The sequence below is a fragment of the Danio rerio genome, chromosome 6, assembly GCF_049306965.1.
Source record: "Danio rerio strain Tuebingen ecotype United States chromosome 6, GRCz12tu, whole genome shotgun sequence".
Taxonomy (NCBI): Eukaryota; Metazoa; Chordata; class Actinopteri; order Cypriniformes; family Danionidae; genus Danio; species Danio rerio.
In genome coordinates this window covers 4,108,910-4,124,995 of record NC_133181.1, presented here as the reverse complement: position 1 = coordinate 4,124,995, position 16,086 = coordinate 4,108,910, and the positions used below count along the sequence as shown (strand labels likewise).

Sequence of the window (16,086 nt, the reverse complement as noted above, 5' to 3'; positions counted from 1 at the left end):
ACAAACACAATCAAGTGAAGCGTGAAAGAAAAAAAAACTGAAGAAAAGATGATCAAGATCAAAAGTCCAGACTAACCTTTGCTAAGGAAGATTTTTAGAACAGAGATCTGCTCCAAAGTTTATTCAGTGATGAACGCAAGATTAATTTGAGAATCTGATGGAAAACCATATGCTTGTTATTAAACCTGATGGGGAAACTTCATGTTCTTCAAAGGTGAAAGCAATGAAATAATGAAATGAAGGCCCCAATGTCCTGAACTAAACCTGACTGAAAATCTCTGGAACATCCTTGCTGAAAAAAACACTCGGTAGCAAACAAATACAGCAAAGAGAAGAGTAAAAAAATGAAAAAGAGATGATCAAGATCAAAAGTCCAGACTAACCTTTGCTCAAGAACATGTTGAGGACAGAGAACTGCAAGATTGCTAAAACAGAGTCTGATGATAAACTATATGCCTTTTATTAATCCTGAAGGGAAACTATATGTTCCTTGAAGGTGAAAATGTTCAGATACTGAAATGGCAGCCTAATGTCCTGACCTAAACCAGATTAAAAATCTCTGGAAAATTCTTGTCGATGACCTTTGACTAACCTTTGCTACAAAACGAGATTAATTTGTCTGATAGGCAGGGCCAGACCGAATCTGTGGACATTTTTTGCTATTTCTGCAGAGAATTTAGGTAAAAATCTGTGGATTTGTGTGGAATTATTTTTGGAGTATTCAGCGGAGTATCATATTTAAAACATCAATATATTAAATAAAGAGTAATAAATTACTGAATAAAAACTGAATGAATTCAGATTTACACATTTACTCAAGTAAATAAACAGAATTAATGATGGGCTAAAAATCTGCGGAATTCTGCGGAAAATCTGTGGAATTCTGCCCGCGCAGATTCCGTGTGGGCCTACTGATGGGAAACCACACGTATGTTTGTTATTAATCCTGAAGAGAAATTGTATGTTCCCTGATGGTGAAAACATTGAAATAATGAAATGGCAGACTCAATGTCCTAAACTAAACCTGATTGAAAATCTCTGGAAAATCCTTGTTGATAAAGTTTTGGCTAGCAAACAAATGAAAAAGTCCAGACTAACCTTTGCTAAGGAAGATTTTTAGAACAGAGATCTGCTCCAAAGTTTATTCAGTGATGAACGCAAGATTAATTTGAGTCTGATGGGAAACCACACGGATGTTTGTTATTAATCCTGAAGGGAAATGTATGCTCCTGAAGATTGGAAACATTAAAACAATAAAATGGCAGCCCCAATGTCCTGAACTAAACCTGATTGAAAATCTCTTTTTGATAGTTCTGGCTAGCAAACAAAATACAGTCCAGGCCCGGATTGGCTAATCGGGAGCACCAGGAGAATTCCCGGTGGGCCGGTCCGTTTTTTTGGCCATGAGGGCCGGCGTCCCTAGCTGTTTGCACTCTCAGCAGTCGCACTTTTTTTTTTTCATCTATTCATTTATTTGACCATAGCTTCACTCTTTTTATTCATTATTTTGCCGCAGCTCCGCTCTTATTTATTTTCTCGCAGCCCTGTGAGCAAAATGCAGCCTGCAGGTTAACTAACGTTAATGATGATGTAACGTTAACTATCATCATTCGACCCCAAACAGCGAATTGGAGAGTTCGAATAATTAATATTAATGAATATTACACCTGCTCAATGAAGATCAGTACACTACATTAATAAAGCTGACATAACTTGATCCAAAATCTAAAAAAGGGGGGAAAAAGATTAAGCCTTCAATAGAAAGTAATACTGTGTCTTGCGGGTCACAGAGCAATACTTATTTTTTATTCTCACTGTAATAGCGCTCTTGTGGACTAGTGGTAAACACGTTGCGTTAGGACGCTGCCAACCCTTGTTTGAATCACACCGGGAAAATTAATATTATTTATTTTTTCATTTTTATTGTTGCAGTGGCGCAGTAGGTAGTGCTGCCGCCTCACAGCAAGAAGGTCGCTTGGTCGCTGGTTCGAACCTCGAAACCAGTTGGCGTTTCTGTGTGGAGTTTGCATGTTCTCCCTGCCTTCGCGTGGGTTTCCTCCGGATGCTCCGGTTTCCCCCACAGTCCAAAGACATGCGGTACAGGTGAATTGGGTAGGCTAAATTGTGTATGAGTGTGTGTGTGGATGTTTCCCAGAGATGGGTTGCGGCTGGAAGGGCATCCGCTGCGTAAAAACTTGCTGGATAAGTTGGCGGTTCATTCCGCTGTGGCGACCCCGGATTAATAAAGGGACTAAGCCGACAAGAAAATAAATGAATGAAAGAACATATAATACTGTTAGGGCTTTTGACCATTTGCATTTCTAAAGCAGCTGATTTCTTGAAAAAGACGTGATAGTGTCATTAGAAACTGAACTGGAAGCGACCTTTCTAAAATAGTCAGTCGTGAACTGAGGTGGGCTGGTCTGGCTTGAAACTCCAGGGCTGAAAATGAGTCCCACTCCGGCCCTGGTACAGTCAGTGAAATGTGAAGAAAAAAAAGAGATGATCAAGATCCCAGAAGTGCAGTAAAAGACACTAGACGTGCATTAACATTACATTTACTCTCTTAGCAGATGATTTTATCCATACAAATGAAGTCCTATTAGAAAGACCAGTGATAAAGTCACACTCAAAGCCAGCCTCGATACTTCCTATTCATTGTGACTGTAGTATTTTTAATTGTAATCTCTCTTCATGCTAAAATCAGAAGCTTATTTAGTTCTACTAGCTTAGTATAGTCACTACTAAACCTCCTTCAAACTCTGACTAACAAACATCACTTTATTTCTGAAAGAATTCATAAAACATCCTGAAATATGCATCTTTTCATTGTAAATTTCCTAAACACAGCCCTCATTGAGTGCGAGAACATTAAAACGGCCCATTTACCACAGCCGTAGGTGTGTTTTCCGTCCGCCTTTTAACAGAGGGTGCGAGTCAATGACCTGTCGGAAAGAATGAAGCCGAAAGCTCAGTGATTCAGCACAGAAACCCAGCACACAGTCAAACGTCACATATAAATCAACCGTGTAACCCAAACCTGCTGAAGCCGAGTGTGAAGCTGTCAGGAATCGACCTCTCCATCGCCGCCGAGTCACGAAGGCCCACCTACATGGACAGAAACACCTGTCAGAGCCGCTTGACCAGGTCAAGGATGGCCCGTAAATAGCAGACACCTGCCCTTTGTGTTCATAGCTCGACTGCCTGTGATCTCACACTACTTTCTATATCCGTGCGCTATTTACTGCGCATTACAAAAGCAGCAGAAAGAGCGATGCAGGTTGAAGGAAAGGCCACGAGGAGCATGGCATCCCAGCCATGCGGCCCTGAAAAACACACAGCCAAAGAATCAGTGTTTAAATGCCGGCTTCAGAGATTTACATTCCACATTTCACTGTTAACACGGCAATTAAAAGACATCTGCTAACACTTTAGAGCATTCGTTAATAACATAAACAAACATTAGATGTGCTGCTTTTACAGTGGGTTTGTGGCTGTAGCTGCATGTGCTGTACTGTACTTTGAGGAGTATTTGACAAAAACGTTACAAGAATCTCAAGCACAGCTTTTGTACGCTGCAAAAAATTCCTTTTTCTTTCGATTCTAGTCCAAATATGTACAAATTTTTCGATCAAGACACTTTAAAAATTAATATCGATTAAATGATCAAGTTACTCAGGTTTCAACCATGTTTCTTTTTTATTTTTTGATTAAAATAAAGTGTAAAAACAGTAAAAAAAAAAAAATGCTGCCATTTATTTCATTACCAATGCTAAAACTGTTGTTCATTCATTCATTTTCTTGTCGGCTTAGTCACTTTATTAATCCGGGGTCGCCACAGCGGAATGAACCGCCAACTTATCCAGTAAGTTTTTACACAGCGGATGCCCTTCCAGCCACAACCCATCTTTGTGAAATATTCACACACACACTCACACACTACGGACAATTTAGCCAACCCAATTCACCTGTACGGCATGTCTTTGGACTGTCGGGGAAACTGGAGCACCCGGAGGAAACCCACGCGAACGCAGGGAGAACATGCAAACTCCACACAGAAACGCCAACTGAGCCGAGGCTTGAATCAACCTTCTTGCTGTGAGGTGACAGCACTACCTACTGCGCCACTGCTTCGCCCTGGCTAAAACTCTTGTCCAGCATAATATTTATATAGTATAGCAGCTAGTACTGATGCTCAAAATGTTTTTTATTATTAATATGAAAAATTACTGGGTAAAGTCTAGATCGGATACTCGGCCAGCTGCGAGTGCGATATGCACATTAATATAGCAGCATTTTTAATGACACTTTACAACAATTATTATTATTATTACTGTATAACAATCATTTATTTTGTCAGTAATGTGAAAGTTGGGTTTAGGAGTGGGGATAGGCATTAAAAGATACAATTTATTGGGTAATTTAGTAGATAGCATAAATAATACTGAAAAAAACAGCATATGCTGGTTTGATGTTTTGATGCTGGTCTTGCTGGTCTTAATGCGGGTCTTGCTGGTTTCAGTGCTGGTCTAAATGCTGGTTTTGCTGGTCTCTGTGCTGCTCCTTACCAGCATTGAGACCAGCATGTTCTCCCTGCGTTCGCGTGGGTTTCCTCCGGGTGCTCCGGTTTCCCCCACAGTCCAAAGACATGCGGTACAGGTGAATTGGGTAGGCTTAAAAGTCTGTAGTGTGTGTATGAATATTTTCCAGAGATGGGTTGTGGCTGGAAGGGCATCCGCTGTGTAAAAACGTGCAGGATAAGTTGGCGGTTCATTCCGCTGTGGCGACCCCGGATTAATAAAGAGACTAAGCCGACAAGAAAATGAATAACGAAAAGACAGGGTAACGGGAGATGGGTCTGAAATACGGGAGACTCCTGGGAAAAACGGGAGTGTTGGCAGGTATGGTTTATGTGTATATACACTCAAAACATGAAGTTTGCTGTTTGTTCAAACTACTGATTTAAAATGAGTTGAAACATAATTATTGTGCTTTTTGAGAGCAACCTAATTGTTTGATGTTTAATCCACTTACATTTGTAAAAACTAAGTTACCTTAATTCCTTCATGTTGTCTCAACACAAATCGATTGTGTGGAACCCCAGTATTTTTTACAGTGTAGTATGTTGCTTGTTCAATAGAAAAAAGTGAGTATTTCTCCTTCTTAAGGCGGTGAACCTGTAGGATGAGCTGAAAGTGTCAAAGACTCAGTTAAAAGACTACACAGAGAAATCAAAGCAGCCGGTGAACACAGTTTGAGGAGTAAACAAGCCATTACCCACCAGACAAACATCTGATGAAGCGCGCATGAATAACTATAATCATATTCTGATCTGTCGCTACATGATTCTGAACAGCCTGGAGCAGAAGTTCATGCCAGAGGAAGACTGCCACACACACAAAACACAAACAAAAAAAGAAGAAGAAGAGGAAAAAGGATTTGTTTGTCTGGATGGGAGTCGGGAACGCCACTGATCTCGGAAAGCAAACAGAAGGATTTCCAGGAACAGCTTCTGAAAGAGCAGACCCTTAAAAAAAGACCAAATACTTCCATTAACCTTTTGGCACGAGGACCCTGAAAATCCCCTCGGTGAATTAGGAGACAAGCAGCTGGAGTGTGTGTTTCCGCCACACACATAAACATCCAACTGTTTGTTTGAACAGCAAAAATAAAAAAGGGCAGGTTGATCAGGTGGACGCTTAAATGCCAAAATGAGCTGCTCATAAACATGGTGTTCAATCATGCAACAGCAGAGAGAACAGACATCAAAGTGTTTAGATGAGCAACAGACTGCTATATACAGCACTGAGCTCCTCAAATCTGATTGGTCAAGCAGTTCTGTTTAACGATCCGATAGTCCTGCTTCTCAAATCTGATTGGTCAAGCAGTTCTGTTTAATGGTTAAATAGTTCAGCTCATTAAATCTGATTGGTCAAGTAATTCTACTTATCAATTCTGATTGGTCAAGCAGTTCTTCTGAAATGTGATTGGTCAAGCAGTTCTGTTTAATGGTTAAATAGTTCAGCTCATTAAATCTGATTGGTTAAGTTATTCTACTTATCAATTCTGATTAGTCAAGCAGTTCTGCTTAGTTACCTTTAATGGTCCAGCAGTCCTGGTTCTTAAATCTGATTGGTCAAGCAATTCTACTTCTTAAATCTCATGAGTCAAGCAGTGCTTTTCAAATTTGATTGGACAAGCAGTGTTTGACCAATCAGATTTAAGAAGCACTGCTTGACCAATCTGATTTCATAAGCACTGCTTGTCCAATCAGATTTGAGAAGCACTGCTTGACCAATCGGATTTCATAAGCAGTGCTTCTCATATCAGATAGGTCAAGCAATTATATTTCTTAAATCTGATTGGCCAAGCAGTTATGCCTAATGGTTAAGTAGATTGTATTACAAATCTGATTGGTCGAGCAGTTCTGCTTTTCAAATCTGATTGGTTTGTTATAAGCCCCAAATCTGAAACCAAACCAACCAGTTAAGGAGTGAATCACAATAATATATACTTTGATTTTAGGCAATAACACATGAAAATCGCACAATGATACAAGACTTCACACGAAGTAAATAATTCCCACGAAGCACTGCAAATGATATGATCAGACTGGTTTAGTAATTGTTTGAAGTGAATTGAGCTGGATAATGACAACATCAACACTGTTATTGAGCATTACTGTGTGTTTCATAACATGTATTTTACATCCACACTGTTATTTTGCAGATGTTAATTAGTGAAGATGGTTTAAAATGATCTGTATTGCATTAATAAATATATAAATAAGTGAATAAACAATAGATAACATAAGAATGCACACAACAATAGATTTTGATGTCCAGCATATGTCCACAGTGCTTCATGAATGTTTTGATTCTCTAATTACGGGTTTTATGAATGGTTTTCAAAGGAAATCCTATATTTAAGAGTGCTATATTTAAGAATTTTCAGGAATAAGTAGCATTTATTGCCAAGATTTGACCAGATTTACACACCACTAAGCCTCTCTTCTGTTCTGACACAAAACAAATGCTAAATGCATTCATGATAACGCAGAAAGAGCGATTCTGCAATGTAATGCCGATATGTCATGCATGCAAAGACTAGAATTAATTTACACAGTCAGAGCCGGATCAAATTACGGTCTAACATATACTTTCTAACTTGATAATCAAACAATCATACCTGTAACTATTATGAGCTCATCTTTCTGTGAATAGCAGAGCTTGTGTAAACATCCTTATCGCTATGATCAGATGTTTTCTAATCCGCTGTTTCCTCATTTTTGTTCTGTGTTTATTTTGTTACTGAGGAAAGGGTGCAGAAAAAAAAATCATATTTATTTAAACATTGCTCTGAGCTATCTGAATGGCCTTTTTTAAACTTCTGATTGAAGAATGACAGAACTTGGCTGTTATTAAACCTGCTCACTGAATCACTTTCAGTGTGTTTTAAGTAATGTGTGCATCATGTACATCATGAGCAATACCTTTATGGCTGCAATTCACTTAACGACCACCGGTGTCACTATTAACAATGGTTTCTGAATTCTAAATATAGCCCAATTTAAAGGGATAGTTCACCCAAAAATGAAAATTCTCTCATCATTTACTCATCGTTCACTTGTTCCAAACCTGTCGAACTTTCTGTTGAACACAAAGGAGGATATACTGAAGAATATTGGAGCAACAAACAAACAGCCATTGACTTCCATAGTAGGCTTTTGTTCCTCAAAAAGCTTTGAGAACACTTGAGTGTGAGAAAATGGAGAGGAAATTTAAATTTTTGGGGTGAACTGTTGCTTGAATTCTGAAGTCATGCAGGCAGGCGACCATCTCAAAACTTAAGTCATTAACTCAAATCTGATTGGTCAAGGAGTTCTGTTTAACGGTCCAATAGGGCTTCTTCTCAAATCTGATTAGTCAAGCAGTTCTGTTTAATGATCCAATAGATTTGCTTCTTGAATCTGATTGGTTAAGCAATTCTGTTTAATGGTCCAATAGATTTGCTTCTTAAATCTGATTGGTTAAGCAATTCTGTTTAATGGTCCAATAGATTTGCTTCTTGAATCTGATTGGTCAAGCAGTTCTGTTTAATGGTCCAATAGTTCTGCTTCTCAAATCTGATTAGTCAAGTAGGGCTTCTCAAATCTGAGTGGACAAGCAGTTCTGTTTAATGGTCCAATAGATTTGCTTCTCAAATATGATTGGTCAAGCAGTGCTTCTCAAATCTGATTGGTCAAACAGTTCTGTTTATTGGTCCAATTGTTCTGCTTTTCCAATCTGATTGGCCAAGCAGTTCTGATTAATGGTAAACAGTTCTGCTTTTCAAATCTGATTGGTCAAGCAGTACTCCTCAAATCTGATTGGTCAAGCAATTCTGCTAAATGGTCAAATAGTGCTGCTTCTCAAATCTGATTGGTCAAGCAATTCCACTTCAAAAATCTTATTGGTCAAGCAGATCTGCTTAATGGAGGCAGACCATTTTAACAGAAGCACAAGAATTTATTAACAATCTAGAGCTGGAGTTTACAAATTAAAATCTCTTTTCATTTGTTTAATAAAATATATGTTAAGGTAGTGTCAACAACGATATCTCATGCCCATTCTGAACTTTTTGAATTAGAGGTTAATTGATCTCATCCATACATTTTAGTTGATTTGCACCTCACCCAGTGATGGTTGGGTGTAGGGGTGGGGTTTTGTGCCACGCCTCCTTTTAAAAATCATACATCTTAAAACAACTGGAATAAAAATATAAATTAGTCACTAAACTAGCAAAACATTAAACAGTTAAGTTCACTTGTGAGATTGGGTGGGTGTCAACATTGTTCTTATGCAACGGTCAGGAGCGCTTTAAATGAAAACCCCATTTCAGACTGTCTGTAAAAACAATAATACTTTAATAAGAAGCCTGGTGTCATGATCCGGATAAATAGGGAGGAGGATATACATGTCCATGTGCAGAAATCAAGTGGATGCTGATTGGTTTTAATGGCACCAGACAGCAGAGCAGCAGAAAGATCATTGGTTTTGTGGTGTGGTGGTGCATTGTGCTGTGTTGTGCATAGCCTGAGATTTTAAGAGAACATTAATAAAGCATAAAAAGCTGAGTTAGCATAAAAAATAAAGCAGTTTACCGATGTGATTAAAATACTGTCTAATAAATACTGAATTCACAGCTGCTACTGTGGAGTTTCTTAAAAAACCAAAGCAGCATGTTTTAAGTCTTTGCCAGGCGCTGCGGTGCACTGGGACAGACCGTCTAGCTTTACAAGCATTACCATGTTTGAGATGAGATACAGTCCAGCGCATCAGCCGAGGTCACTTCCTGCGGTGCTTTCATGCGATTGGCTCAAACGTCTGTGGACCTGAGAAGCTCATATTTGTGAGTCCATTAGCAGTGATATCCACGTAAGACGCCGCCGGTCACCGCTCTGATATAGTGAATACTGTCTATCATTGTTTGACATCAGATGCCATGGGTCAGGTCCTCAATAACGCCCGCCTTCACCAGCTTTCGGAGAAACTCCTTCTCTCTGGATATGTTGTGTGTCCATGACTAGGTGTGTGTGAGAGAGAGAAACAGAAACAGAAAGAGCACAATGAAGTTAATGTTCATTAATAATTATTTTAAGTGTTTACATTTATTTATATTAGAGCTGGGTGAAGATTTATCACAATTAATCGTATCCAAAATAAGAGGGTTTTTTTTTTGACATAATGTTCACTTAAAGTCAAAGTTATTAGTCCTCCTGTGAATTTTGCTTCTTTTTTTAAATATTTCCCAAATGATGTTTAACAGAGCAAGGAATTTTTTACAGTATTTCCAATAATGTTTTTTTCTTCTGGAAAAAGTCTTATTTGTTTTATTTTGGCTGAAATAAAAGCAGTTTTAAAATTTTTTAAAGCTATTTTAAGGTCAATATTGTTAACCCCTTAAGCAATATTTGTTTCCAACGGTCTACAAAACAAACCACCGTTATACAATGATTTGCCTAATTACCCTAACTTGCCTAATTAACCTAGTTAACCCTTTAAGTGAAGTTTTATAAACCAATTTTCTCATCTGTAATCAGCAATAATCCAATCAGATTGATTTAAGCTTACAATAAATAGACAGAATTCGCCCTACTACCTTGTCTCCGTTTTGGAAGAATCCCTCCTTCAGACCCTCTTATATGTTAACTGATTAGGCGGGAGCCCTGGGCTCAATCATCTCTGAGCTCAGGGTTCTTTCCCGGGACAGCATGCCAAACCTGCGATTAGCATCAAGCGTATCTAATGGCCCATTTCCACTGAGTGGTACGGTATAGTTCGATATGCTTTTATGGCCATTTCCACAGTCAGAAAACATACCGAATCGTACCATACCACTTTTTCCGCACGCTTTCGAAAGGGTACCAAAACACTAAAAAGTAGAGCTACAAGCGCAGCTGAACGCTGATTGGTTACAGAGATACGTCATGAAATAAAAGCAGTTTTACTTTTTTTAAAGCTATTTTAAGGTCAATATTGTTAGCCCTTTTAAGCAATATTTGTTTACGACAGTCTACAGAACAAACCACCGTTATACAATGATTTGCCTAATTACCCTAACTTGCCTAATTAACCTAGTTAAGCCTTTAAGTGAAGTTTTATAAACTAACTTTCTCATCTATAATCGGCAATAATCCAATCAGATTGATTCAAGCTTATAATAAATAGACAGAATTCGCATTACTACCTTTTCTTCGTTTTGGAAGAATCCCTCCTTCCACCCCATCTCCTCCTTTTTCTCCCTTTCCCAGTGGGAGCTCTCAATACCAACCAGAACTTAGACCCTCTTATATGTTAACTGACTAGGCGGGAGCCTTGGGCTCAATTATCTCCCAGCTCAGGGTTCAGCATGCCAAACCTGCGATAAGCATCAATCACAGGTATGGTTCGATATGCTTTTATGGCCGTTTCCACAGTCAAAAGGCGTACCGAACCGTAACGTACCACTAAAAAGTAGAGCTACAAGCGCAGCTGAACGCTGATGGTTACAGAGATACGTCATGAGATTGTGAAGCTAGCCAAAACGAAAACAAAGGAACCGCCATGTTTTAAATACACAGCCGAGACATTACATGGAAATACTATATGCATATAATAACGAGCCATGGATGACCCGAGCTCAAGCAAACTTTGTCGTTGTCTTGATGTACAGATGTTCAAAGCCAAGAAGAACAAAATCTGCCGTGTCCTGTTGTTGTTTTACGAAGTCGTCTAAAAGTGCGAGCAATTTTCCCTTTCTCCAGGGAGCTCGCAATCGCGTCTATATTTGATATAATGAACTTCTTAAGCTGATGATAATAACGTGTGTGGGAGTATTGAAGTGTCTTTGACATCTGATCCTTTTAGAAAAGGACAAGCGCGAGAGTAAAGCGCGGACAAACAAAGGAGAAGCCCGACAAAATAAAGAAGCAAATTGTTTCAGACACCTGAATCATGAACAAACTGCCATGTTTATCATCACCTTTTGGACTATTATGAACTTTGGAAGGACGTAATGACTCTCTAACAGAGGCTACATGTGCTGGAGAAAATAAAAGATACAGATGAGAGGTCTGCACTGACTTTGGGCTATGTATTTTGTGTTGTTTTTGAACCCAAATAAAGACCAAATGTATGCTGTAGGTAGTTTTTCTGCCATTAGTAACATACCTGAGACTGTAAGGGTCTGTATGTGTTCAAGTATGTTGCATTTATATATTTATTTTATATATGTGCAGACGTGACAGTATATATTTCGCACTGTCATTGATCTGTGGTTATAATCAAATCCTGTTCACAGAAAGGTTAGTAATGAACATTTATACATAAGTATTTGTGTGTATAAAGCATCTGTTTTGTGAGAAGTGCTTCCCATATACAGCTTTACTGTAGATATTTATTCGAGCAAAAATGACGTTGACTGAAATTTTCGGTCGTGAAATGTCACTTTAAGCTGAAAACTAGTATCATGAAACATATCTTGTCAAATATTACGTGCTGTCATAACGGCAAAGATAAAATAAATCAGTTATTAGAAATGAGTGAGAAAGCTGAATAGGGCGACATGGTGGCTCAGTGGTTAGCACAGTCGCCTCACAGCAAGAAGGTCACTGTTTCAAATCCCGGCTGGGTCAGTTGGCATTTCTGTGTGCACGTTTTCTCCATGTAGTGTGTAAGGCTTTGCATCATTTCCCACTGTTGCATGGCAAACTTGTCTAGGAGTGTAATGTAAGTAGATGAGCTTACAATCCCGTTGTTGATCGCTGGTACTATCTGAGCACTCTACTTTATTAGCAGCTTTGGCAAGCTACAGTATCACAGTCATTTCCTCGTCACTGAAACTGCACAATCATGTACTGTACACCGCTCACACTGCCAACGCTGGCTCATTACTCTGACCTCTCAGGTTTCTGCATGTTCCTGGAACAAAGGACGGAGCAGTGCAGGTCATGTGACCCGTTTGTGGATGTGACTCCATGGCAGGGATATTCTTGAAGATCATCCACCAATGAGCAGCCAAAAACAGAATATTACAGTTAACTACAGTTATGTGTGATATTAACCAAAGTTTAAAGGAAAAATGCCCTTGGAAGCAGGGTTGCCAGGTTTTCACAATAAAATTAGACCAATGGCGATTAATAAAATCCAAATAATAGCAAAATTGTAAACATGACAATGCCAATATGTACTGTAAAGTACAGTCTATTTTGGAAATCAATGTATATTGACGCTCAAAACAGCATGTACAGTTTCACCTAGTCACAAATGTGTGCTTTCTTACTAGATTTTAACATCCTAATGCAGTTTTTATCTTTGGTAGTAGGTAGGGATGGGTATCGTTAAGGTTTTAACGGTTTTACTACTTTTATTGTACCACTTATTGGTTTGGTACTTTAACGGTTCTCTTATGGTTTTTTTTTTTATTGTAGTGTTTTCTTTTTTATCGCCACAGCAGAATGAAGTTTTTAAGCAGCAGGTGCCCTTCCAGCTGCAACCCATCTCTGGAAAACATCCACACACACATACACACACTCATACACTACGGACAATTTAGCCTACCCAATTCACCTGTACCGCATGTCTTTGGACTGTGGGGGAAACCGGAGTACACAGGAGGAAGCCCACACGAAGGAAGGGAGAACATGCAAACTCCACACAGAAACGCCAACTGAGCCTAGGTTAGAACCAGCGACCTTCTTGCTGTGAGGCGACAGCACTCCCTACTGCGCCACTGCCTCGTTATTTATTTTATTGTTACATTTTTAATGTAAAATAAAGCAAAACCAATAGTTTTAAAACAAATAAATAACATTTGTCCTGTAAAAGAATGTACAATGGTTTGAAGGAAAATGACTCTCAGTTTTTAAATTTTTTTCTTCAAAAATCAACATGTTTGCCTTTTCTGGCAGAAGTCGGGATCCTTCTTGGTTTCTTGTGCTCCCTGCAGTTGAAAATACCCTCTTTTAGCAGCAAAATGCAGTTAAATAATCAGATAATGTTAATTATTTTAACACATTTAACACATTCATATAAGGGCGAAGCAGAGGCGCAGTAGGTAGTGCTGTCGCCTCACAGCAAGAAGGTCGCTGAGTCGAGCCTCGGCTCAGTTGGCGTTTCTGTGTGGAGTTTGCATGTTCTCCCTGCATACGCGTGGGTTTCCTCCGGGTGCTCCGGTTTCCCCCACAGTCCAAACACATGCGGTACAGGTGAATCGGGTAGGCTAAATTTTCCGTAGTGTGTGAATGTGTGCGGATGTTTCCCAGAGATGCGGCTGGAAGGGCATCCGCTGCGTAAAAACTTGCTGGATAAGTTGTCGGTTCATTCCGCTGTGGCAATCCCGGATTAATAAATGAACTAAGCTGACAAGAAAATTAATGATTGAATGACATCCACATGAATGAGTTACCAGTGTTTTGGGAGTTAACAATGTAAAAATAAGCATTTTTAAAAAAAATAATATCTTAATAAGCATAGTTTATTATTAGGCTATATTTGTAAATACAGCTGATGTAAAAGCATTTTTAATGTTTAACATTTATTTCGGCTACTACAGTTTTCATTGTAACCAAATGTGTGTATTTATTAAAATTTTAATATTATGCTAATTTAGAGACCTTATGTGATTGACTGCTAGCATAGCGATGTGGATGATGTACCTTCAGCTAGGCAGTCGAAAACTTTTCATTTGTCTTCTTGCAGTTAATGCACTTTTGAAAGATGCTTAGCCAGCTTGCTTGCGTTTCTGATTATGCAAGAAAACAGCTTGTTGCGTTTGTTGCAACGGGCATTGTCGCTGTACACTCGGGAAATATAACCCGTTTGGTTCTCTCCGCCACTCCGCAAGCTTACGAGCTGTGTGTCGCGAGCTATGTGTGTGCGCTTAGTGCGAGCCTTCACTAAGCTCGCACAGCCGAGAACTGTGATGGCTTTTATACTTGACTTGCTCGCTACTGTACTATATGGTGGAAACATGAGCATTTCTCATGTTAGATTTCCAACTGTGCATTCAGCAATAATTCTCCAGTACCGATAGCAGAACCGTTAACGTCTTGATTAACGCATATGTACAAATCCGTTCGTTAACGTATTGGACAAATCTGCATTGCGATAGTTTATTTTTCTACGATATATATTGCGATATAAATACAACTGAATAGCTCAATTTGGAATAAAATCATTGATTTAGATTGATTGGGATCGTTTTAAATCAAACTAATTGCAAGCATAATGAAATAAGTGAAATAAACAGGGCTATATGGTTTTCCGGAGAGTCATACAGTAATCAGATATTAATGTAGGGTCACTGAATAATCAAATGTAATGTAAAATAAAACTCCACAGTCTTCATTGCTGATCCACTATAATCCTGATACTGCAATGCGACTCTCACGAATACGCACATTGCTTTATTGATGCTGAAACGATATATTGTGCAGCCCTAATTAGTAGAATATACAGTATATTTGGAAAAATATTTGAACAGAACCATAATTATATGATTGATCCAGTATTGCAAAACTATAACTCACAGACTCAACACATTTCGTCATCCATTACTTCGTACCTAAGTATCACGTCAAATCTTCTGACCAATCAAATGCTTTCTAATATCTGACATGCCCCGCCCCCTTTATTACGATTCTCATTTGCAATTCATTTGATGCACTTGATCTCAACCACCATCACTGGCAGATCTGTGATAAAAGACGGATTGCTATTGGCTGTTTATTAATAAGGGGAGGAGTTACAAAATGCCCTGCCCTGCCTTAGTGTTTTACTTGAAATTACAACAAACGTCGAATAAAACTGCACGTTTCAAAGCACTGCACAGGAATATTAGGCTCAGGTCAGTGTGGTGCTGGTACCTCTTTGATTGCAGACATCCTCAGCTTCTCATAATAGTGCAGAGGTGCATGAGGGGTGTTCATGTCATATCCGAATCCGGCTACCGCTACTTCATCACAGTTATGGAGGGCCATCGTGATTGCCACAGTCCCCAATGTAGGAATATTCTGGAGGAAAGACAACACGTTTACTATTGAATGTCGATAAGTGTTCCTTACCCGGTAGACATAACAGAGTATGCTTAAAACTGATGTTAAATATTTAATAAAAGATACATGTTAAAATTACACTGAGCGCACAGAATAGTTGAGTGTGGCGCTGCTCTCACACACTTCACTATAGATAACGCACCCTGTGACTGACTTTATCAGAGACATAGACAGTGTGTGCGTTTATCGGCAGAGAAGGATCATCCAGTCACCACCTGATGCAGAAAGTCTGATGGTGAAAGTCTTATCGCCGCAGAGAGACACTCTCTTGGCTAATCCTGCAGCAGACACTCCGCCTGCATGCTGATAACACAGAAAATGCATCACAGCTTGAGCCGCTCAAACACAAGTCTCCATGGAGGCAGAGGAACACAGGCAGAGATTTGAGGGCAGGCACTTTATATCATCAGGATCTCAGGATAATAATGAACTGCTGACCTGAGGCCCTGTTTACACTAATGCATTTTAGTTTTAAAATGCATAGGCTTTGCTAAAGTTCTGCCTTTTGTCCA

General features: G+C 39.1%; 1 protein-coding gene and 1 long non-coding RNA gene across 25 annotated transcripts in view; both read right to left on the bottom strand.

Annotated features, from left to right (window-relative positions):
- Positions 1 to 1,476: 1,476 nt before the first annotated feature.
- On the bottom strand, positions 1,477 to 5,527 carry LOC141386158 (uncharacterized). The gene is made up of 6 exons (XR_012407536.1): positions 5,282 to 5,527; positions 5,055 to 5,189; positions 3,181 to 3,326; positions 3,041 to 3,108; positions 2,890 to 2,945; positions 1,477 to 2,466 (listed from the first exon to the last, which is right to left on the bottom strand). It is a non-coding gene; the product is annotated as an uncharacterized lncRNA (long non-coding RNA).
- Positions 5,528 to 8,884: 3,357 nt separating this feature from the next.
- Positions 8,885 to 16,086, bottom strand: part of st3gal3a (ST3 beta-galactoside alpha-2,3-sialyltransferase 3a) — a 71,167-nt gene continuing 63,965 nt past the window's right edge. For 18 of the 24 annotated variants that reach the window (XM_021476804.3, XM_073952712.1, XM_021476806.3 and 15 more), the window contains 2 exons: positions 15,386 to 15,532; positions 8,887 to 9,564 (listed from right to left, as the gene is read on the bottom strand). In XM_021476804.3, the coding sequence (XP_021332479.1) occupies positions 9,475 to 9,564; positions 15,386 to 15,532 (237 nt within the window). In that variant the 3' untranslated portion in view covers positions 8,887 to 9,474. Of the gene's footprint in view, positions 13,109 to 13,715; positions 15,533 to 16,086 lie in introns of all 24 variants that reach the window. The other 6 variants (XR_012407231.1, XR_012407227.1, XR_012407232.1 and 3 more) reach the window with 2 other exon arrangements.